The sequence below is a fragment of the Orbicella faveolata genome, unplaced genomic scaffold, assembly GCF_042242905.1.
Source record: "Orbicella faveolata isolate gen_17 unplaced genomic scaffold, um_ofav_v1 contig_24, whole genome shotgun sequence".
NCBI lineage: Eukaryota > Metazoa > Cnidaria > Anthozoa > Scleractinia > Merulinidae > Orbicella > Orbicella faveolata.
Window position 1 is genome coordinate 15369291 of NW_028301552.1, and position 23955 is coordinate 15393245.

Sequence of the window (23955 nt, forward strand, 5' to 3'; positions counted from 1 at the left end):
GTCTCGAACCCGGCAACTTATTTCCGTAAAAGACTGGGGCGACCTTGGTGGTAGCCATGATGAAAGTACAGATTTCGTGTTGTTTTTGTCCTCAATGCACAATGTGATAATTTATTTTCTGTTTTATGGAGAAGAGATTAAGCACAGACGAAGCATGCAGACTGGTTGGAGAGGAACTTGGTATAGAACGATCATGTATTCGACACTGCTTGGACGAAAGTGACAGCCGTGTTTGCTGTCTGGTGAGTTTTCGTGTTTTCGTTTAGCGTGATTTGTCATGGAATGTGAAGATGAACAATAATATCTTGTGCGATTTCTCTTCCGTAAAAACAAATTTCGGTTTTTGTGTGTACTTTTGCGAAAGCCTCTGTCAGGTTAGGTAAAACCTCACACATAATTGCTATACGAGGGATTAGTTGAGGTAGGACTTAAATTATTTATTTTGAGAAACAGTCCGGCTTTTATGTTGAATGTCGATCTGTATGATATAGGTTTTACAGACGTTACCTGAACTACATATGACAGGCCCAAAATTTCTATCAGTTAAATAATTTTTGAGAGGCATGTGTATTTCTTAAAAAAAATACACATTTCCTGAGTGATAACTATACTTTCAGTTTCTTCAGTGAATTTTAAATTTCAAGGAATAGATCTTTGAATTTATTGTACAATAATTAAATATCCAGTTCCTTCTAAATAAATATAGTTTCCAGAAATTATTCAGGTGTCAATGCGTTATGGGGTTGTGGTGAAGGTGGTGGAGGGGTACTTACTGATTGAGGCCATATAGGTTTTTGTGTCATCAAAGGGTATGGCTTTTGAACAAATCTAGTCTGAAATAAGCTATGGAGTTTCACCATCTTAGTCTGAAATTGAGCAAGTCTTGTACACTGGCCTGGAATGGTAACGGGAAATCGTTCCTCTTTTGGTCTGAAACAGGGTACTGATTTTTGGGTCATCTGGAAGAATGCACAGTTCTCTTCACAATGCCCAAGACAGTATCATGCTACATCTCCATCTCTTGCATTTCCCTGACAAAAAGGAGGAAGAAATGTTGTTAGTGTTTGATCAAATAAAGCAGAAGGTGCTTCATTTGTCTCATATGTCTTCTCCAAACTCAAATTTTTCATTATCCAGGTCCACGAGAGCTGGCTTCAGAGGTACATAGCAGGGGTCCTATCGCAGGAGGAGCCTGAACATGTGTCACCATGGAGTGCCTATGAACATCAGCTCATTTTGCAGCCATCACACCCTGAACCAGCAGCCCCTTGGATCAGAATCAGTATCCAGATTATTAAGAAGCCAATCAGGAAGGCTCCATTAAGGAAAAGGTTAATATCATTCTTTAATCTGCTCTTCTCTTGTGGGGGAGGCATGACAACCAAAATTGGCTGGTTTCTGGATTATGAATCATGATTCCCTGGCTATTTAGTCTATGTTTATTGTGAGTTAGGACAAGACACTTGATACTAACATTATGTCTCTCAGTATGGAGGAGATATTCATTCATTAATGGTAAATTGTTTGAGTAACTTTCCAAAAAAAGATGTTGGTGGCACTCTTAAGTGGAAATTCAGGTTTACTTGCAATATTAGGGAGTTTAAGTGACCACGATGGCGATGCCGAAGACAACGTCGATTAAAAAGGGACTTTATATTTTACGTACGCATCTCGAGATACTCTAAAGTCATTTACTTTGTTTATCACTGACAAAACTTTCATGAAACTGAATCTGGGACACAGCTGTAAACTTGAAATAAAAATTTAAAAAATTAGCCATCGTGGTTCACGTTCTCCAGACAATGCAGAATTTGGTCATTTTGCGTTGTTGTTTTGCCGAGGACGGTAAAGAAATGTACCAAGAATTATAATGCACGTGCAGAGCCATTGTTCTGTTCATTAAACCTTTTGTTTAGCGACATTCCCGTTGCCGTTGCCATCGTGGTTTTCTTAAACTCCCTATTGTAAGCAGTATTATACTTGGCTACAGAAGTCTCTGACAGAAATAGACTATAACTGTTAATTTCCTCCAAAAGGTGCTCTCCATTTCAAATGAAGGTGAGGTGGTCTCATGGTTAGTGGGCTCATCTCCAAATTGAGTGGTCTGGGTTCAAGCCCTGGCTGGGGACACTGTGCTGTGTTCTTGGACAAGACACTTTACTCTCACAGTCCCTCTCTCCTCTCAGGTGTATAAATGGGTGCTGGCAAATTTAATGCTGGGGGGTAACCCTGCGATGGACCAGCAGGGTTACCCCCCAGGGTTTCTACTCCCTCTTAAGAAGAAATACTCCTAGTCGCTTCATTCCACAGAAACTGGTTAAGGTTTCTCAAGGTTTATGTGATTATCCTTCACCAGTCTTAAGGACCTTGCAGTGATTTACAGGGATAATCAAGGATCATTGTGGGATATCCTTCAAAGAATTTTTTTATATCCTGGTGAAATCCTCATCAAATTCTAGGATCCGAGCAGAGATCTTTGCAGAACATTATGATAAGATTGTTGCAAGATCCCCATCCTTGAATGGCTTTGAACAGGGAGAGTCACTTGGGTAGTGGGGTGTCTTACCCAAGAACACAGCACAATAACTTGAGCTAGGGCTTGAACTTGATTGCATGATAAAGAGATCAAGGCACCTACTTCTAATTTTTATTGGTAGAATTCTAATATTATACTAATGCAAATGCTGCAATCTAATTGTCTGGGCTACTTGTATTCTATCAGCCATTAGAATGCAGTGGCTGGAGGTCGTCTGTAAAATAGTGACATTTTCTTGTTATTATGGAAGAATGGATGATTAAATTCTGGAGAAGACTAAACTGAAGGCATTCATGGTTTTGTGACTGTAAAAAAATTAAACATGTTGAAAAAACTGATGTGTGCATATACACAACAGGAAATTACAAACAACAGTTCAGTCTGCATGATTTTTGTAAAGTGTAAAGTTAAATATGATGTACAGAAACAATTGGAAATGGTTAGCTGAAAAAAATTTAAGTAAGAACTGATACTAAAACAATTAGATAATTCACTCGTGATTTCTATTTAAACAATAGTGAGTGTTTCTGTTGAGGAACTATTGGCTGATATTTGCCCCGCAGAAATTTGATGTTCTTAAAACAAATATTTGCCTGAGAAGTGAAGCTTTGAGGGCAAATATGCTAGTTTTAAGAACATCAAATTTTCAAGGGGCAACTATCAGACGGATAGTTTTGAGACATAAACACTCTATTGTCTTTATTGCTCACCACTAAAGTTTCTTCTGCGCACCAGTTCAAAAATGATATTGAATTATTTTCAACTTTTTTTTAGATGAAAGCAGTGAAAGCCAAATGTAAAATTTGAAAATGAAAACAGGCAAAAACGCTCTAAATACAATTTCAATTGTTTATTTTCTATAAACCTGTTTGTTTACAGAAACATTTTCACAGACAACCACTTTAATCCATCCGGGTATTTTCCTTGGACGGGCACTGTCGGCTGATAGTGTCTTTCTGCGAATGAACACTATCGCCAATAAGAATTGGAGAAAATTTAGTGGTAAACTATGAGAGTTGATAGTTGATTAGGCCTTCAGCCTTATAAACTATCACTTCATAGAAATCATCAGCTCATAATTGAGTTGTTAATAAGTTTAATTATTAATCATTAATATTATTAATTAAATTATCCTTAAAAATTTCAGCTTTCCTGATGCTTTTGAAAGAGGATTGGATGATGGAGGTAAAGGTACTGTCTTGTCATTTGCCGAGCTCATGCAGTGTGTGGGTGTCCATAATCTCCGACACAGCTGGGACAGTGCTTTGGACAGTTATCCTTGGGCTGCACACTGTGTCCTTCCAGCTCCTGTGGGGAAAACATCAGATAAGGTAACACTACCTAGAATATCCCTATCTGTTTACATTTATATCTAGACTTGCCTCAAGTCAGTTCTTAGAGTGACTATGAAACCAAATCAAAAAGTTGCATAAAATAGTTCTGGGCTATACAATGTAGATGAGAATGTTTTGAGTATAAAGTTTACAATTCTACTTTTACTTTTCTCCATCAACCTTCGTAAAAACATGCCATCAAAGGAGACATTTGTTTGGTGGCCATTGTGATTTTAAGACATCATTTGCACAACTCGTGTCAGTTTTAAAAAAAGTCAATATTAGATACTGTGGAGATAGTAATGGTGGATAAAAAGCTTGCGCTACCAAATGAGGAGGGAAAAAGTCTTTTAAAAGGAGGTTATTCCAAAAAGCTTAATTTTTTCTCCACCTATAACAAGTAAACATTGTATTTTTTTTTCCACTCACTGAAGTTTCAACCTCTAAAGACGATTTTATGCTCCTACTATCCTGAAGAAATTCGTCTTGAAAGAAGCCCAAAATTTGACTTTGGAGGTCGCCATTTTGAAACTGTACTTGGCAGCCAGGTCGTGTTTATGTGACATCATTCGATCCAACTTGAAATTGGTGGGAAGCAGAAAAACCTGCAACTGACTTGGCATCCTTCACAAGGTCAGAAAAAAATTATTTCCAGCTGATTATTGACTTCACTATCTTCACTGCTATCATTTTTGAGGTTTGGAACATGTTTGGCTCAAAATAATGTGGCTCAAGAGCAGCCATAACCTAAATGGAAGTTAAGAGGCTTCTTGGAAGCTGTTGGACAAAATCTCTTGGATGGAACAACCTCACAAAAATGAGGCCTGGCTGCTTAGTACTGTTCAAAATGGTGGCAACAATGTAGAATTTTGGGCTTCTTTGGAGGTGAATTTTTTTAAAAAAAACCTGCACCTTAGGGGCTGAAACTTTGGTGAGTGGCTAAACTTAGAGCGAGACTTTTATCAGCATTGACTAAAAAAATATGTTTTTCTGGAGTGACCTTCTCCCTTTAAAGGTTCAATTGTCTGCTTCTTTGTTGTATGGTCTTTTGTAAACCACCTTCTTGCAATCCCAATTCTTTTTTTTGCTTTTCTAATTAACTTGACAACTGATTTTTTAAATTTTGGCCCAAATATCTTTATTTCTGTTGAAACAGATTGCATTTCATTGGCACTTTAAATGATTTGTTACAGCAAACAGTTTTTGATTCTCGCAGAATAAGCAAAATGGTTCCAGTGGTGGATCCAGACCTTGAGCTAAGGGGGGGGGGGGGGGGTGGGGGCACGGTGTTGTTTTGCCTGCCCTGCGGGCTTTTCTTCCTTCTGTGATTTTTTCTTTTTCTACCCAAAATAAGGGGGACGCCGGGCCCCGTGGGCCCCTCCCCTAGGTCCGCCACTGGGTTCTTTCTCTCAGCAAGTCCTAGTTTTTGAGTGAAAGCATCTGTGGAAAGCTTGTAGTTCAGAAGTGATTTTGTACATCTCTGCCATTTACTTGCATATTACTCACTCACTCACTCACTCACTCACTCACTCAGTTACTACGTGTGTTGGGTTGGTCAATGAAGCAAGCCACATTCTACTGTATGGTTTAGTAACCATGATTTAAAGTCATTCCACATGACATGAAATTGTTTTCAACAACAACTGCCAAGTTCACCCATAGTATCAAGGCCCTATGAATGATACTCAACCACATACAAACACCGTGTTTATAATTTCCCATAACCAAACACCTCTCAATTTTGATTGCTTACAGTAGCTTATAAAGCATGTCATTCCATAGTTGCTAACAAGATGGTAGCAAGAACACTTGCTCCAGTGTGATGTATCCTTTCTCAGAGTGAAAAGCAAACAATTCTGAGGTCTTACTCCTTAAAATAAATTCCTGCAGCACAAGAACGCAAAGCACTAAGCTTAAAGCAACTGTATTTTCAGGGTTACAGGCATTCACAAGTCCCCAGATTCATTATAAGTACTTTAGCATGCGAAGAAATAACTTTGATTTTCCGTGTCTATGTGCTTAGCCCAAAATTTGGAATTCTTCAGACACAAAATAACAGTTTGGGTGCTACTAACGAATGTAGCTACATTATTTACTTGGGAAATTTATGTTCTTGTTTGATGCTTAGAATTTTATTTTAATGTGTCCTTGTCACAGAATGTTCTTGATGAAATGCTGCTTCATGCATATGGTCTGTCTGCAAGACATCTGTTCTCAGATCCAGACAGTTCAGAGCATGGTAATTTTGGGTCATCAGCTGAACGCGATGCGTTTGACGATTTCAAAGAAGAATCCGAGGGATCGCCATTATCACTTATAATGAAAAAGAATGTAGTTCCATTTGTTTGCGCTCTAGAAGGACAATCGGCTTACTTTCTTGTGGAACCGTATTATCAACACAGCCTTCATAACATGGTAACTTTCAGCCCGTCTGTGTTGTCAGGCTCACACATCAGGCCTTTGTTTATGATTTACGAGCTTCTTCATGCTCTTCATTGGTACCACAGCCATGGAATTGCCCACGGTGCTTTAACCCTTCACAAGATTAAAGTCAGTAAAGGACTGTGGATTTATCTTGAGTCACCTGATTTTTTCCACACTTGCAGTTCGGACCTTTCATTATCTGGAGGTGAAGTCGGGTCGTGCGGTAAAGCTGCCACGAGGCCACAATTAGGCCTAAATGATTCACTGGCTTCTAAATACACTAGAGATGATTTGCCTAATCTTGTGGAGTTATGGGTGCATGGTAAAATTAGTAACTTTGATTACCTGATGGCTCTGAACTTCTTAGTTGGGCGTCGGCTCGGAGACCCAAATTATCATCCAGTGTTTCCATGGGTGACGGACTTCTCTGTCCGAGACGGAGGGTACAGAGACTTAAAGAAGTCCAAATTCCGCCTCAACAAGGGAGACAGGCAGCTTGATGTAACGTACAAAGCTGCGCTGTTGGACAGCCAGGAAGGCGCGCCTCCACATCACGTGTCGGACGTACTGTCTGATATTACGTATCACGTGTATCTGGCACGAAGAACTCCTAAATCAGTCCTTTGCGATCACGTGAGATCTAACTGGGTTGCCAATGAGTATCCATCCAGTATGGAGAGGTTGTACCACTGGACACCAGATGAATGCATTCCACAGTTCTTTTCTGATGCTTCTATCTTCGAGTCGGTTCATGACGACCTTCCTGATTTAGAACTACCATCATGGACGACAGCTGCAGAGGAGTTCATTCAATGGCATAGATCTGTTCTGGAAAGCGACGCAGTGTCTGCTGGTCTCCATCACTGGATTGATCTGACATTTGGGTACAAACTTGCTGGTAAGGCAGCGGTGAAAGCCAAGAATGTATACCTCCATCTCATTGACAAACATCAGTCCCTCAGCAATCACGGCGTCGTGCAGCTATTCACAGAGCCTCACCCAGAGAGAGCGCAACCTCGTTTGCCACACTCGAACACTTTGTTCCTTGGACGAGGAGACCATGAAATGGTAGATGGCAAGGTCATACGAAGCTTGGTCCGCCATAACAGCGAGCACACGGCAGAGAAGTCTTCCGCACTGGAGGATTCTGTCATGTCTGTTGAAAGTGTCAGCGAGAATGATTTTCTTCTTGGTCATCAGCCGAAAGAGAAACACAATGGAGAAGACCATAACAGCAAAGCAGCAGTAGTGCCAGGTAAAGAGGCTTTCAATGAGGAGGAGGTGTCGAGAGGCGCACAGTTTGAGGCAGTAATCGTCCCCACGAATTACAACCCGCTAGAGCTGCTGGAAAGGTTTGAAGCTCTTGAAAAGTTCAAGAACCAGTTTGGCCCTAGAAGTGTAGCAGGTGGAAGCAATGAAGAACGACAGGTTAGACTAGTGCACACTCTACAATATCTTTGAGCTGGCAACAATCTTAGCAAGTGTAAATAGTAGAAATCTTTTAGGAAGCAGTTTCTGTTTTCGTCAGACTCGTCATACTCTCTTTACTGATTTAGATACGTTTCTTTCAATGTTAGCGATGAGAATTAGGACGTACATCCATTGACGGTCTTCTTTATCTCATCACCTGTATCCTTAAAAACGATACGAAGAAATGTTGTTTAGATCACTCTTGGATTTTCGTGTCCACCGTCAAAGAGCGTAGAAGACATGTTAGAGATTCCTATTTTTCATGTCACTGTTTTTTTTCCTGTAGCAGCCTGCAGAGAAGAAAAATTTTGGTAAACTGGTTCAAGCTGACATGATTAGCCTCGGATGTGCGATAGTGGAGATGCTTATGCCTGGCAAAGTACAGCTATCAACGTGTGGTCTGACAGGAAAACAGAGGGAAACAGCCATTGTGAAACTTTGTGAAACAAACAGCAAACTTCTTCCCAGGTTTGTGAATCGAGCCGAAAACATTTTGTCACTAAAGCTAATTGCGACTGAGGATGCCGCGATATTTTACAACAGGATCGCTTTTGCTGTCATGTGGGCGTTCACACTGGTCGAACGCAAAAGTCTAACCTCGCTGCTTGTGATTTTTGAAGGTTTGGAAGAGCTCAACTAACAAAATCGATGAGAGGGTTCTAAGAAAACTTTTATACAAGAGCAGTGGCAAACCAAGTTATAAGCTGATAACTAGACGAACGATAGTCATTTAGTGAAATACTCTGTGCATAGACTTAACTTTTCAGGATTTTCTTAACCTTTAGTTAAAATTACGATATTTAGAGAGGAAGTCACATCAGCCTTGGCTGGTTTTCACGCTGGTCCTCTATACTCTGGAGTGCATGTCAGTTCAAAACGTCCGCTTGTCAAATACTGACGCAGAACATAGTTTACCCTAAGTATTGTCGAGTTGATAATCTAGGTTTTTTCTTTTAAAAAGCGTTTTTATTTATTTTCCGTTTTATAAGTACTGGCCAGAGTCAGTGTCAGATTTCAAACATGCCATTGACCTTATTGTTGTCTTTATTAGGTTTGCTCGAGCTGCTGTTCACGCTCTTTTCAAAGGCGATTGTTCTTCCGCTGAAGGTGACACAGGTTCCCATGATGGATGGCTACCTCCTCTGACAGCTGATCTGCTGCTGCAGCCTCATCTAGGCTTGTTCCCTTTTCCTTCATACTTCAGCGCTTTGCACGAGTTCCTGGCAGCTTTCTACCACTCCGTGAGAAAAGCGGATGGCAACGCTCAAAAATCGAAACCACAGGACAGTTTGACATTTCTGAGAAATGAAGTTGGTTACACTGTGGAGCAAGTGGACATAGCCGCGTCGTTTCTTCCTGATTTGCTTCCTATTGTAGATGATGAAGGCATCAAGCTACTTCTGTACCACTTGGAGCCGTTATTTACTTGTTTAGAGACGCGCCTCCACGCTTGTACGCAGCTGTTTGACATGCTAGCGCAAGCTCTTGGCCCAAAGAACACAGTGAAGACATTCTTGAAATGCCTGCTTAGCCTGTTCGACTCTTACGCCCTGGAAATGTACGAGGTTATCACGAAACAGACGTTTCTGTCTCAGATCATAGTTCGCTTTGGACTGGACGGATTTCTGAAACATTTTATCACCTTCGTTGTTGATGCTGTGGCATTCAAGGCCAAAATGGAGTCAAAAGCTGGGAGGGGGGATGGACTATCCATCCTCAGTGGAGAGGGAGTTACCTCAGAGATTCCTGTTCCAGAAACGGAGTACAATGCAAAAGATGTTGCACTGGACATGGACGATCTGGATTTGCCAGGCAGCTTCCTGAGAGAAGGATCCGAAGATCGAGACGTTCAAATTGGATTAATGAATATTGAAGATCTTGACACCCAAGGAGAATTCGCAGTGACCCGCCAAAATCTGGATCAAGTTGGAGATGACGAGATTGTCGAGCAAGTGACGCTCTTACCCAGAGGCATTATAGACGAGGAAGGGGATGGACGATTGTTCCAGGGACACATTTCAGATGGTGATGAAGATGATGTTCCTGTCGCTGATGAAATTGATGACGGAAGGCGGTCAAGCAAGGTTGCCGGCATGGACAACATCCGTGATGTAGTTACTCAACAACAAGGTGTTGGTGATACATCGCTTGACGGGGAAGACTGTTCTACTTCGACCACTGCTGGTGTAGGCAGTGGCGACGCCGACAATAATGACACTGTTGACGTTGACGACCAAGAGTTTCAGACAGGGAATGATCCCGCATCAGGTTCAATTCAGGAGAAACAAACGCCTGTAGAGTTTGAAGGCAACGATGGCAATGTTGTAGCAACGCACGTGCTGCCTAGCGAACAGGGAGATCTTGATGTGAGAAATGGAGACGTAGAATTGCAAGAGTTCGATGCATCAAGCGCGAAGGAAAACGACACCTTTGAATCGTTAACAGAGAAGACAGGACACGACATTGGAGTGAACATGTTGGCAAGAAATGTGATACGGCAAGAAAAGCCGAAAGACGAAGAAGAAGTGAGGGGTGAATTCAACGAGGAAGATGGTCAGGACGAAAATCCAGACGAGCTCACTGAAGATGATAATGAGGAAATTGAAGAAGCAGAGGGCAGTGGAGAAGACGGCCTTGAACAGATACGCTTACCGGTCGAGGAGAATCTGGCCTTTGAAGAAGACGGGGAAGATTATTCTGGCGACGATGATCCACAAAGCAATGTGATTTTAGATCCAGAAGACGAAGAGGTTACAAAGGACCAACCGTCCGCCTATCAAATAAAAACATTCTATAATTCCCATAAATCTAAAATTATTCAGCAGGAAAATAAGGCCCAAAAACAACACGACGAGCTGACACCTGGAACCATATCAGGCATCGCAGCGGAGAGCATCGTGTGGCTGGCCCCTCGTCTGGGACCTGTCCTCACATCCAAGTACATTGCCAGTCAGTTGTTGACCATGTTACCGCACTGCTACATGGGATACGTGGGGTCGAATGACGATGATGATGATGCCAAAACGGTCAACGATAGGAATGCCAAGTGGTTATTGTACTGTTTGAGTAATTTCTGTACGCTTTATGGAGAAGCATTCATGTTGAATCAATACCTGCCTTATATCAATAAAATGGTGAGTCGCTAAATACTTGAAGGTGAAGAATCGTTTCGTATGATGATCGCTATAGTTAGTACCTAATGGTATCATTAGGGAGTGCCTGCAAGCCACGACGAGAGATCGTTCGGTCGATACGGCAAGGCCGAGGTTTGAGATTTTCCAGTGAAGACCTCACTCGCGGTTAATAAGTAGTTAGTGATGGTATCATTAGGACGTGCCCGCAAGCCACGACGAGGACGGCAACAACAAAACAGAGACGCGAAAACAATATCTGTGCACGAACGCTATGATATCCTGGTATATTATCTTGGTGCAGTCGTCCTGTGCCAAAAAAACAATGTGAAATTACCAAATTGTGTGCGTGCTTCATCCACGACTGGGAACTATCTATATTCTAATTGGAACTGCACGATATCCCTGTATTTTTAAACTAACTGAATAGATCAGCAGCTCTCTCGCCGTCGCCATCGTGATGAGATTTGTGACAGCATGCTACAGCGCATCTCTGTTTTGCTTGGTTCCAAAGATTTAGTTCGTTACATCCGGTTTTCGTTGTAGCCGTTCTTCGTTATTCCCGTAATTTAGATTTAACAGTCATCGATTAAGAGATTGATAATTCAAAGCCTTGGTTATGAGACACAGATTTTGTTCGTCAACATATTTTTTTTTTAATCTCTTTAGATCAGAGGAGTACAAACCAAGGTGACACAAAGAGGAGAAGCTGCCCTTGCCGGGGTCCTGTCGCTTCTTAAGTACTGCATTCCTTATCTATCTCGCGACACTCTGTCCAGCTACACTGAATCTCAACTCATGACTGGTGTCTTTCAGCCAGTCATCCGTATCCTGTCATCCTACACCCTGACATTCCCAGGCGGTGTAACAGCACGCCAGGCAATCTGTCGGAGCTACATAGATGTTCTAACAGTAGTGTGTTTAAAACTTGAAAGGGAGCTCGCCCGAGAGAACATGACCGCTCCTTTGCAGCAATTTTTCTCGTGTTTTGAGCTGGAGCGCATGAGAACGATTACGATGAATCAGATTGAAGGGAAATCGTTGCCTGTGGAGCGCAAAGCAGCCTTTGGTGATAGAGAGGAATTCAAAGGAGCTACAGAGGGGAGGGATGAGATGGACACGTCAGGTGAGTGTATATAGCGTGATTTGTTAGTATGAATGGTAACCGCTGACCTCTTCATTGCGGATAAGGTTCCTGATTCTTGCAAGTAATGGGAAGAGAAAAGAATGTGTGTCTGAGCCAAATCAGAAGGGGGAAAAAGTACCATCCGTCATCTGAGGAAGAGAGTTACAGCTAGTGAAAATGAAATCAAATCACACTCTGAAAAAGCAGATGAACCACAAAAACATGGGAATTCCTCACTTCTTTCACTTTTGTTTCAGAATACATTGCTGACCGCACTAAACTTGCATTTATAATATTTTCCTTTTTTAGGCGTGGAGGAAAACGACGGCGCTAACGAGACTCAAGATGACTTGTACAACACACCGGTTTATGAGGAATTATGCCAGACATTCTCTGCTGCGATAGCTCATCACGCTTTTGTTCCCCTGTGCGGCATCATGGGAAGCAAATACATGGAGAGCTCGCTGCATAATCACGACCTCATCTGGAACTTGTGCTGCAGTCATGATGTCCAGCTGTCTCACCCCACTTGTGAAGATACCAGGGCATCCGAGGACGAGGAGGAAGGAGAGGAGAATGGTAACCACATGGCTGGTGTTGAAGTATCTGAAGTGGACTCTTCTCCTGCGGTTGGCTCACGTGGTTTGGATAACACTGCTGATGAACGAATACAGGAAAAGAAAGGAGGCAAAGAAGGAGGAAAGATCAGGAAAAAGCCTAAGCCACCCATGTGGTTTATAGGCAGAAGACTTTCCAAAGCAAAGGACGTGCCAACTAACTTGTAAGTTCTGTTAAAAGAGAAAATGCCACAGATAATTGCAAGATGTGTCATATCTGCTGGTTAGATTGATTTTCATTTGCGTGTCGAATACTGGTTGGTTTTGCACTTACTACGTTACGCGATTGGCTTTTTTCATCCAATCAGAAGTAAAACCAAAACCAATCGTACCTCGCTCGCACGCGTTTTCCCGCGCTTTGCGTCAGCTACATGTAATTCCTTTGAGTCTGATTGGCTCGCTGTATTGTCTGTGTCCTTTGTGATTGGTTAGATTGGTTTTGGTTTTACGACACTCAAATGAAAATCGTTCGGAGTTTACTGTTAATGGGGTTTACTATTAATAGAAAACCAGAACTGGGAAAGTAATTTTTTAACGACAAAACAAAACGGTCATAAACCTCCAAAAGTTAGGTTTCAAAAAACCAAAAATTTTCCTTTCAAGGGTAGCATTCACACAATCTTGTCTTGTCAGGAAACAGAAATCCACGAAAGAACTATTCAGATTCGTGGCTTCTTACTGTAATCTATTACTTAAGTTTCAAATGCGTGTCTTCTAACGCTGTTATAATTGAATGTAGGAACTGATTTTTGGGACATAAACCTGATGATCTCTTGCCGCATTTTTTAAACTGAGCATACTTTTAAAAAAACTGATACAGGTGCGCTAATTTGTTACTAATTAGCCACAGCGTAATCTCTCCTTCACCTTGCTTCATTCACTAGTTAGATTACAGAACCCGAAGATTTGTACTTATGAACGCTGGAGTACACCGGGTCTTCCCAATGTACTTTATGTGCAGTCAAGGTCGGAAAAAACGTTAAAGATGTTTTCTTAGCTTAATAATCATTTCTTGCTATACATGTAACCTATCACTGTAATTTTAAACCAATTTCGTTAGACCCACCCAAGGTCCGTTTGCCTTTCGATATCGTAAACCATTTGATCTCTAGTAGTTTTACCGTCGTGTGACTGAACTCCTGTAACCTGGATCTCAGCCATAAAGGAATTTCTTCTTTCTGGCGAGTACCTTCAGTTTAAGAAGCTAGTTAGCCTTACCCTGCAAGATTCCCTTTTCTTTGTACTCGGTGAGAGACGAGCTGAAAGATAAGGGAATCTCTGTCTGCAAACGTCGTAGAATACTTTACAGTCCTCTAGCTTGCTGCGCCGACCTAGTTTTCCAGTTCAGCTTCTTTGCCCGGTGTCAAATCATTTGCAATTCTTATTCTTTTGACAGGCCCTCGTCTTCCTCCTCGGACCAATATCTCCGTGGTAGCTGGCTTACTCACTGGGAAAACCAACTCAGTACGTATAATTATTCGTAATTTAAACGTAAGCGCGCGCTTAAATTGGTTGATATCACATGCTTGGGCGAGTTTAGAAGAATGAGAAAGATTGTGTGAACCCGATGCGCACACGAAAATATGTTCACATTTCAAAATTTTACACCAATGCTACTTTGTTTAATTTAGGTGTCAAGGGCAAGGTAGGAAACAAGTTCAGTCTTCAACAAGTCAAACTGCAGACATTTACTGGTAAGTTTCCCGTGAATAGCTGCTTATCGTCTTGAACAAGTCATGTCATATTACAACTGAAAGTGACCCTTTACATTTAATTGAAGAAGTACCCCAAGAAAATCCATAAAATAATTGTACACGGGAGTCGAACTCATGTTTTTGTTTTGTTCTTTTTCTCGGCAGCAGATTGCAGAGATCCCTTTTATTGAGATCGTTTTCCCACTGTTTATTATTTGTTGTAATTGTATATGACCACATTGTTGTATTTTTCCGTCCTCTCCCGTTTTTATTCCCTCAAGTCCCGTCCACACTATGCTAAAAGGATTTGGAAACGCAACTTTATTTCTACGGTTAGGCCTACCATATGGGAGGCGCGGTGGCCTCATGGTTAGTGCGCTCGTCTCCGGATCGAGCGGTCCGGGTTCGAGCCCTGGCCGAGGACATTGTGTTGTGTTCTTGGGCAAGACACTTTACTCTCACAGTGCCTCTCTCCACCCAGGTGTATAAATGGGTACCGGCGAACTTAATGCTGGGGGTAACCCTGGGATGGATTAGCATCCCATCCAGGGGGAAGTAAAAATACTCCCAGTCGCTTCATGCTACAGAAACCGGGATAAACTCCGGCCTGATGGGCCACTTGGCTCGCATGCAGACTTTACCTTACCTTAGGCCTACCATCCACGCTAATCCGTTACGAAAACGGAGCTCTTCGAAAGCGCTGTTCAAACCCGAGGAATTTGAAAACGCCGGCTTTGCGGTTTAGTGTGCGAACAAAAACGGGGCTTTTCGAAAACGATGACATCGCGATAATAATATGATTTCTCTGGCCGAGTTTACCTTAAATACAAATCCTAAATGACCGGTTTCTGTTGCGTTTTCAAATTCCTCCGACGTAGTGTGAACGAAAAACATTTGATGTGTTCTCGGAGTGAAATCTCCGTCTTCAAATTCCTCTGGTGTGTTGTGGACAGGCCTTGCACCATTCTGAAAATGCAGACGAAGGCGCTAATTTATATCAAATTTTGCCCAATATTGATAGCCGTTTTGTTGGAGTATAAACTATATCCACACCATTGAGCATGGGTTCAGGTTAACACTCGCATAATTTGTTGTTGTGCAGGTCACAGTGGTCCAGTCCGTTCAGTGTATGTACAGGACAGTGAACACTGTTTCCTGTCAGCCAGCAAAGACAAAACTGTCAAGTTGTGGTCACTAAGCAACCATGGTGATGGCACCGCTCAGTCGGCAAGCTCGTGGACATATTACCGTCACACGCGACCCGTGTTCCACGTGGGTATGGTGGAGTCCGTGCGGCAAAGCGTGTCATGTGACGGCAGCCTTCATGTATGTTATCATTATGTGTCGTCATGGCGCAGTTATTTATGTAAATCCATACATCGGTTAAGGTAGAAACTCTTTAAACCCGATATATCTCAGCTTGTCGCAGAGGGTGGACGGTGTGTGTATGTGAGAGAGAAGATCATATGTCATATACCTAAACATTTTTCGTCGAGAAATAGAAAGCATGTACCGTGTTTCTGTCGAGTTTTAGCATAAATCTACTCGCGTTCCATCACGAATGGCGTTCTCTGTTTGGCTAGGCTACTCACTATCTATTGCGCTGTAGATTGTGAGTAACCTAGCAGTGAGCGCTTGTTAACAAATTGGCGGCGGCTTCTTGGCGTTTTCGAAGTGTCTGTGAAGAGAATTTAGATAAAGTTTTGAACGACTAGTAGATTTATACTAAAACAATTACATTATTCGCTCTCAATTTCTATGCGTGATAGTTGACGAGGGCTGCGCCCTCGTCAGCTATCACGCAATAGAAATCTCGAGCTCATAATCTAATTGTTTAGTAGAAACACGATTTGAAGCCAATCAGCGCGCGGTTTTTCTTTGGGCTATTTTCTAATTTCTTTTGTTTCTTATCTCTTTCACAGCTGCCTTTTTTTTTCTTATTCTTCACCTTCTGTCCCTCCTCTGCCCTTATCAACCAGTTTAATAGTAATTAACTTCACTTGCCGCGCTTAAGTCTTTCTTTGAACAGTATCATCGCCGTTCACCTCATTCAAGATCAATTCTTGTTTCAGTTATGGGACGCAGTCTCTGGTAGTTGTCTCGGAGTCTTTGACCAGGCAAGGAACAACCCCATAGCTGCTATGGCAACACTACCAGCGCCGAGTCAATGCGTGGTGGCAGCCATGGCTGAAGGAACTGCCAGGTAAGGATAAGAGAAAAGTACGGAATGGAGGTGACCTGAGACCCGTTTCTCGAAGGTTCCGAAACGTTTTCGCACACGGAAAGCCACAGCTGGCGATGTGACTTGTAATCAGTTATCTCTTAAACACGCTTTAAATTTCCTGGTCTGTTACCTGGTTGTGGTTTGATTCAAAATGTTTAGATTTGTTGAGATTCGGTTCTTCTCATTTCTTAATTTGTCATGCCAGATTCCTTGACGTTCGTCAGCATAGTTTTGTTATGGAGTGGAAAGTTACGACCAGTAGTGTACCAGGTATGTTATTTAGTGTCACTCTCTTCTATTATGATCTCATAGAAATACTTGAGATTGCATAAGTATATCGCTCTAAAATTGAGTAATTTGTTGCTAGATAAGCCTAGGCAACACAACATTTCACGTTGAAGAACTCGTTTGAAGTTAAGTGACCAACATTAATCAAAATGGAATTTACATTTGTTTACTTCTCAGGCACTTTTTGGGATGCTAAAATTTGTGAGGAGATTGCGTGACTCACATAACGGTGTTTTTTGAGGAAGTCTTGCGTGTCTTCAGCTTTAATAATCTGACTTGTTCCTAACTGGGGGATCCCCGAACAGACAGGAAGATTATCTTCAAATCTTTGACACTTTTACGTCTACAAATGTATTCAAAACACTTTATTTTCTCTGCTTGACTTCTCAGGCACAGTGCGTGACGTTTGTTGTAGTCCTGATGGACGATGGATCGCTTTTGGTTTCTCAACCGGCCTTGCTTCTGTGCTGGATATTCGGGGTGGACTGCTTCGTAGTCAGAGGCGGGCTCATACAGGCGACATCTTTCAGGTATAACAAGTCTAACAGGTTATGCTGTGTCCTTTCCTGTTCTAAGGTCCTTCCCTATGACCGCAATCCTATTTTAGCTCTTTTCCTTTCTACTTAGCTTTCCTCCCCTTTCTAAGATGTGAGCCAGATTATTTTCTGCATAGGAAAACGATTAATTGGAAGATATTGTGTTTGTTTTAAGATCTTTTAAAGCTATTCGATAAAATTTTGTTGAAAACTGTCCTTGAAATGAACATCCACTACACTTATTTTCATACATGTTAGCTGAATTTTGATTTGATTAAGCTTCTCTCCACCAAAAAGGCGTTAAAAGCTTGCTCATTACGGTTACCGCCCTCGAGAAATCACGAGAGACTTTGCTCGCGGGCTCGAGTTTGTTCACAGCCTCTTGATAGCTCCATTTTTGTTCTGGTTCCACTCAGTTTTCACAGAAATGATCTCATTCCATGACAAAATGCTGCTAACTCTAGAAATGTTATCGGTAGACCTCGTAGATTCTCAGGCTGGTCAGTTAATCAAAAAAGCTCAGAAAATCTATTGTACATATTGAGCTTTTTTCTTGCAGGTCAAAGCCTTTTCAAGCACGTCTTTTATAACATCTTCTGTTGATTCGGGATTGTCGTTGTGGAAAGATGACGGGTTACGCCTGAAGGCAGTTAAAGGTAAACACTTAGTGAGCCTTAACACTGATGTAGAGATCGTAATCTTCAAACAAAGACATCATCCTTTGTTCATCTTGCGCTCGAGCATTTTTTGCCTTCTAAGACACTTTAAATACTCTCACAAGTTCCTCTCTCCACCAACGCGTTAAAAGGGATAGTAACTACCACCACCATCTACGGGAATATTGAGCAGTAACTAAGTAATTGCAAAAATACAGCCTGGAAAAAAATACAGGCTTAAACGAGATTCAAACCCAATCCTCTGTGATACTGATGCAGTGCTCTACCATCTGGAAGCTGGGCACGTTGCGAGTTGGTAATAAACCCCTATATGATAATGAGACGCAATGAAATCATATTTCCATGAAATAGACATTTCAGTGAATTCATTTCAAGTGAAAGAGGTGTGCATCGGCGTATTGAGGGAAGTCGGTAGTGACCCATTGAATTAATGAGCTGTCTTGGGGTGGGATTACAAGTGGTATAATTGCTTGTTATTTGGCAGGTCCTAGCGACCCTCTCCCCTCCCTACTGGTGTGGCGTGACCAGGTGATCTCCGCCAGTATCAGCGGCAGGATTGGTGTTCACAACTTACAAGAGGATCTATCGGAGGTGAGTTTGTAAGTTATTTTTTATAGCAGAGCTTGGCCCTTCTTGTCAACCTTAACAGCCACTACTCGCGTACTGATCTCTCTCCCGGGACGTCTGATCGGTGACAATGGGAAATGTCACGTTTAGGTTGTCACACAACGCTATTGACTTTGTGTATTACGCAATGATGAAAACGTTGTGTGACGTCACAAGTAACGGTTGCGATCAAGAGTACCATTCTTGTGTCTTATTGGGCAGTTCCGTTTGGAGCACTCGAATGCTTAGTATACATAGATTGTTATTCATTTCGGCGTTCAGGCCATTTGCGAGTTGCCTTTTGTCCCCTGAGGGGGACCATGGAGGTGTTCTTCATACCTTTTAGGGGTTAAAAAACGGTTTTGTTTACCTCATGGGTGTTCAGCCTCAAAAGGTCCACAGCGGTAGCTTTCGCGGTACTTTTAAGGCATTGACTGCCAAAAACATACGACAGGAGATATTTGACAATCAACTAATTTATAGTTCTGTCTCAGCTTACACAGCTTATTTTTTTGCTTTTCGCACAGGATCCTTACGTTAGTTACAAGTTGAGCAGTGACGTGTTCCGCGGTGGTATCACGTGTCTCGGTTACCTGCCACTCAATCGACTGCTTTTGATTGGTAGCGACACAGGCAACATTGTTCTCTGTTCCTAAGCAACGGTTTCCTCGGCAACAAAACCTTTTTTGTGATATACAGATTTGATTCTTTCGTACAACTGTTTCTTAAAAAGAAAGTTAATCAGAAATATAGACACATAGCAAATGAAATTAATTTTCACACCATCTGTACGCGCTATACTTCATGGAAAATTTATTAACTAAGCAAAAATCAAACAGCATCACAAATTTTTACATTGGTTTTCCACTATCGCTAAAATAAACTTGTATACTCATTCTTAAGATATGAATTTGCTTTCCTCGTGCAGTTATTTCCAAACAAAGAAACTTCTCGAGAAATAAAAAGTTATCCATATCGACTGGAGCAAGTCAATTCTAAATTGTGGAAGGTTTTTTTCTGTTTGAATATTTTTTTTTTTTCGTTTAGATTACATCAAACATATGTGTTTGTGAAAGTCCAAGTACGGGGTCGTGCTGGATTTTACTTATCTCGTTTTGTGACGTTTGATGCCTGACCCCTGAAAGGATATTTCAAGAGTAGACTATGCAGTATAGTAAGTCATTCATTTTAATAAAATGTCTGCTCCATTTTCAAGGGAACTATCTTGAAGTGAACGTACTTAAACATCTATTCTTTTCTTTGTACAAAGATAAAATGTATTCACCGAATGAAATGTTCTTTTATTTTAAGACCTGTAAGAAAAATCAATGGATCAATCGGAAAAAGAAAGACAAATTTAATATAAATTTACAAAATTGAAGTTTATAGAGCATTGTAATAAAATAACTCAAAGCAGTATTAAACGGTAGATATAATTTTATGAAAGATGTGTTTTTAGTTTTTAGTACAATTTTCTTGATTATGCACCAAGAAGAAGAGGTCTGGGTCGAGAATGTATCGCTAGCCTTTTGAAGGAGACTAATGGGAGGTGCGTACATGAATACGTTGTTAGTAACCACCAACAGTAGAGCTCGTCTCTTATGCATACCAGAAATCGATCTCTGAAAAGCTAAATGTTGCTGGCCAACAAGCTGGCACAAGCCATACCATTATTCAGACCAAATGATCGAAATCTTTACCCCGATTCAGACCAGAACGATTTATGTAGCTTATATTCACCCTCTTCTCAGCCGGATCTCCTGCTTTGCGGTCGATTTTTGACGTCAGACAGATGAAATCTCCTACTATATACTCGGTTTGTGAAGAAAAAGCGATCTTAGTAAACCCTGTACGTAGAAGGATTTCACAGCCGCTGCGTGCCTGAACAACTGAAATTATTCTGATACTTTGGCTGTTACTGCTATGGAAACACCTTGCTAGTGACACCGGATTTCAGTCATACTTGGGTTTTTAGAGTTTTTAAATTTTCATAGCCTCCTGAAATCTCGGCCTAAAATAGCTGGATTGCTAATAGCAGGAAGGTAATCAATCAATAAACAAGAAAATGATTAATAACAAAAGAACGTCTCGTGAACAATTGCACTATATTGCTAGTTCTATGGTAATGCAAAATTGATCATTTCTTAGCTACTTCGTCTTGCATCATGGTTTCTCTATATAAGTTTTAGTATCGTTTCCACTTCAGTGCACTTTGAATGTCCGTTCAAGCTAAAAATAAATTTAAGTGGGAAGTGACGTCAATAATGGAAAGAAGGGCAAGTAAGCAAAGCTGAAGGAAGTGAATAATTGTCATACCAGTGAAGGGAAGTGGTTAGATCCCAGCCATTATTCCAGAAGTAGTTCTCAACAAATTAACATAGTACTCTTGCTCAGAGTTAAAAAAAAAAAAGGGTTAAACGGCATGGAGTCAGGTACTTAAATCCGCCGGAGCTTAAGCCGGTTTCTCCCGTTTAGCATCAAGTGACCAACTAGGAGTGTCACTACTCCCTCAGGGCTACTCTTTCGCCCCTCACAAGTATTGGATTTACAGGTAACCCCAATTTATACTCTTGGCCACTCTTGGGTTAGTTGAAGAGAGGCACTGAGGGTGATGACGTCAGTTTGAAAGTAAACTGAACTATTCTTTTTCCGTGTCGTTATAAGAGCTCCTTCTGTTTAAGTACCCCCTGTCCAATCTCGGAAGTAACAGTGAAGATGTTCAATTAGGTAGTCTGCATTCTTATGTTAGAGTAATATTGAACATATTGTCTTTGGATAAGCACTAGCATGATAAGAATGGAGTCATTACTCAGAAAACGCCTAGTTCTTGAATTCTACTATCTATCGTTGTTCATCAAAAAGCTTTTTCGCATCTGATGTTTATGCCAAAAAATAAAGAAAATAAGTGCCCTCTCTCAGCTACTGAAAGTAAATAAGTGCCCTGGGAACCAAATTATCCAGTCACCGTACAAGAGGGGATGAATTATCTGCACACCACAGAGATCAAAAGTGCGCGCCTTATTAATTGTTCTTCATGGATTTGCGTTTCAGAGAAGTAACTCTATGTGAAGATGAGCGAGTGATGCGAGGAATGAGCGAGAGGCCCTCCAACGTGTGCCACCTCCCCGCCCCTCCCCCTGACAAGAAATAAAAACTTCCGCGTTATATCTTTGCCTCTTCAGTTACAACCATCGAGGACTCCGGGACGATATTGCTACACTGCAATCTACACGAATAATCACAACGCTATTTCCGGTTTTTATCACCTTTAACTTGATTAAATTTGAAGCGTTATGTGCGATACGTCTGTAGGAAAATTTGAATTAAAAAAAAAAAAAATTCACTAACAGTTTTATATTTCAGAAACTCCATTGTATGTGACTCATAGCCTTAATTTACCAAATAGTTGCCGTTCAATCTAGAAATGCTTCTCGGGTACAGTAATACTTCATCTAAAATATAAATCTTTTTGGATTGAAAATCTACTGACTAACGAACTGTCGCTAAGCAACAAGACTACTGAGTTAGAGGATGAAGAAAACAGGCAAGTAAAAGGCTTGTCACCATTTGCGTTAACTTCCCCTGCAGTTTACTCTCTTAAATGGTTGATGACCTCTCTTTTAATTCTTTTCATGGATCACTCAGTCCTTTCCTAATTTTCTGCGTTTATTAATAAAAAAAGTAAACAGAAAAAATCTGTACCGTGAGAAGTTACAAATATTTCGCTTTTTCTGCTCTCGTGCCACCGAAGTTTTCTTCTGGACGGGCAAGACCAATGTGGATTATTTCCAAGGCCTACTCTTCCACAAAGAACGATATCAGCTGCAAACGTTTTAACCAATGAATTAGTTTTGTTGAACTGAGAGTGTTCATCTGATCTAAATTTCGGCTTATGTAGCTTCTTTTATTGCTGATAGTTGTAAATTATTATCGTCTCAAAATAACGATGTCTTCTAAAACGCATGGTCTGTATTGCGGGTTATCTCAAAATGAGCACGGTGACCCCCGTTTTCTTTTTTTTTTTGTTTTTTGCTTTTTTGGCAAAAGTTGATGTTTACATTATACTACCACGGCATGGCAAGTTTAAAAAAAAATCTGTATACGTGAGAATATTTTGGTCGCGTCCTTATCCACTTTCCCCGTTGTGTATGTGTTTGAGGTTTTTTTCATTACCTGCCTTACGGGGCAACTTACATTTGTCGGAAGAATCTAGATCAAGAAAATTAATGTAACAAAAGGAAGGATGGGAGGTTTAAGTTTCAGTTAATTAGCTTCAAATTTGGCTGGGGGATCTTTTTATAATTGAATTCCGAGAGCTTCAAGTTTCTTTATTTCGATACACAACAAAATACGGATAAACAGAGATTTGAAAAATGTGGAGGTTTGTGAACGAGAACCTGCTGAGTCGAAAAGAGTTCATACACCTAATCTAATATTTAGCAGAAAATATTTTGGTTAAATTTAGCCCATTCAACTTGCGAACAGACATCTACCGAAGCTAGTTTCGTGGAAAAACAAGAAGTTAGATAAATTAAAGTAAATGAATAACAAACATTCAAAGTTGAGGCAGAGATTATTAGCCAGTACATAAGGTACATAGTGATTTATGAACTTCTAGCAGAACTGTCTTATCCCTAGCTCTTTGAACCGCTTTCTCCTCTCTTACGTAACATTACGTTCAGATCGCATGTCGTAAACATTTGATATTGCATACCATAGTAAGTTCTGTCACGAACTCAAATACGTCACGGGTCATGCCATTTCCTTATATGTTTAGACTTTGACGTCACTCATTATGTACGTCACAGGTTAAATGAAGTTCTAATGATTGCGAAACACGACGAAGTATGCTCAAAATGTTAATAACTGCATCTTTTTCAGTTGTCTTTTTCCGGTGTCGAACATCATAAATGACATGGCTGTCTATATTCTCCTGGTATTTGCATTAAGCGCGTTTTTTTTTTTTTTTTTTGCAATGAGGAAGAATTTTCGCTGAGCGAGGGCTGCTGAGGCAGTTTCTTGGTGTATTGACCTCTGTGTAAATATGTTATTAAAGTCAACAGAAAACCGTTCTCCACGGTTTATTCAACAAAATTTGTAAACGTTTAAATATACTGCGAAAAATGCATTTTGTGATTAATTTTCCGCGTCTAACAGAACAACGTTCCAAAGGGTGAGGGTGTGATGCTCACTGATATCCAGAAGCTTGCTAGCCAAAACAAATAGGATCAGCTTTCTATCGATTTCTAAACGTTATCTTGCCCACGTCTTGGCCCTTGAGGCACATAACTC

General features: G+C 41.0%; 1 protein-coding gene across 3 annotated transcripts; it reads left to right on the forward strand.

The window, feature by feature from the left end:
* Positions 1-22: 22 nt before the first annotated feature.
* Positions 23-22010, forward strand: LOC110046754 (WD repeat-containing protein 81-like). Of its 3 annotated transcripts, none has more exons than XM_089291284.1 (17): positions 23-242; positions 1138-1331; positions 3684-3867; positions 6028-7722; positions 8051-8232; positions 8816-10898; positions 11565-12021; positions 12331-12802; positions 14035-14102; positions 14270-14332; positions 15435-15658; positions 16405-16535; positions 16762-16826; positions 17235-17374; positions 17940-18036; positions 18542-18648; positions 21715-22010. In XM_089291284.1, exons 1-17 carry the CDS (start codon positions 126-128, stop codon positions 21730-21732), a joined length of 6297 nt encoding a protein of 2098 aa, XP_089147410.1. In that variant the 5' UTR covers positions 23-125; the 3' UTR covers positions 21733-22010. The 3 variants fall into 3 exon arrangements, with proteins under 3 accessions (XP_089147410.1, XP_089147408.1, XP_089147409.1); XM_089291282.1 differs by lacking the exon at positions 21715-22010 and adding an exon at positions 19191-20109 and having other exon boundaries at positions 24-242; XM_089291283.1 differs by lacking the exon at positions 21715-22010 and adding an exon at positions 19191-20109 and having other exon boundaries at positions 24-242; positions 8054-8232.
* Positions 22011-23955: the final 1945 nt, after the last annotated feature.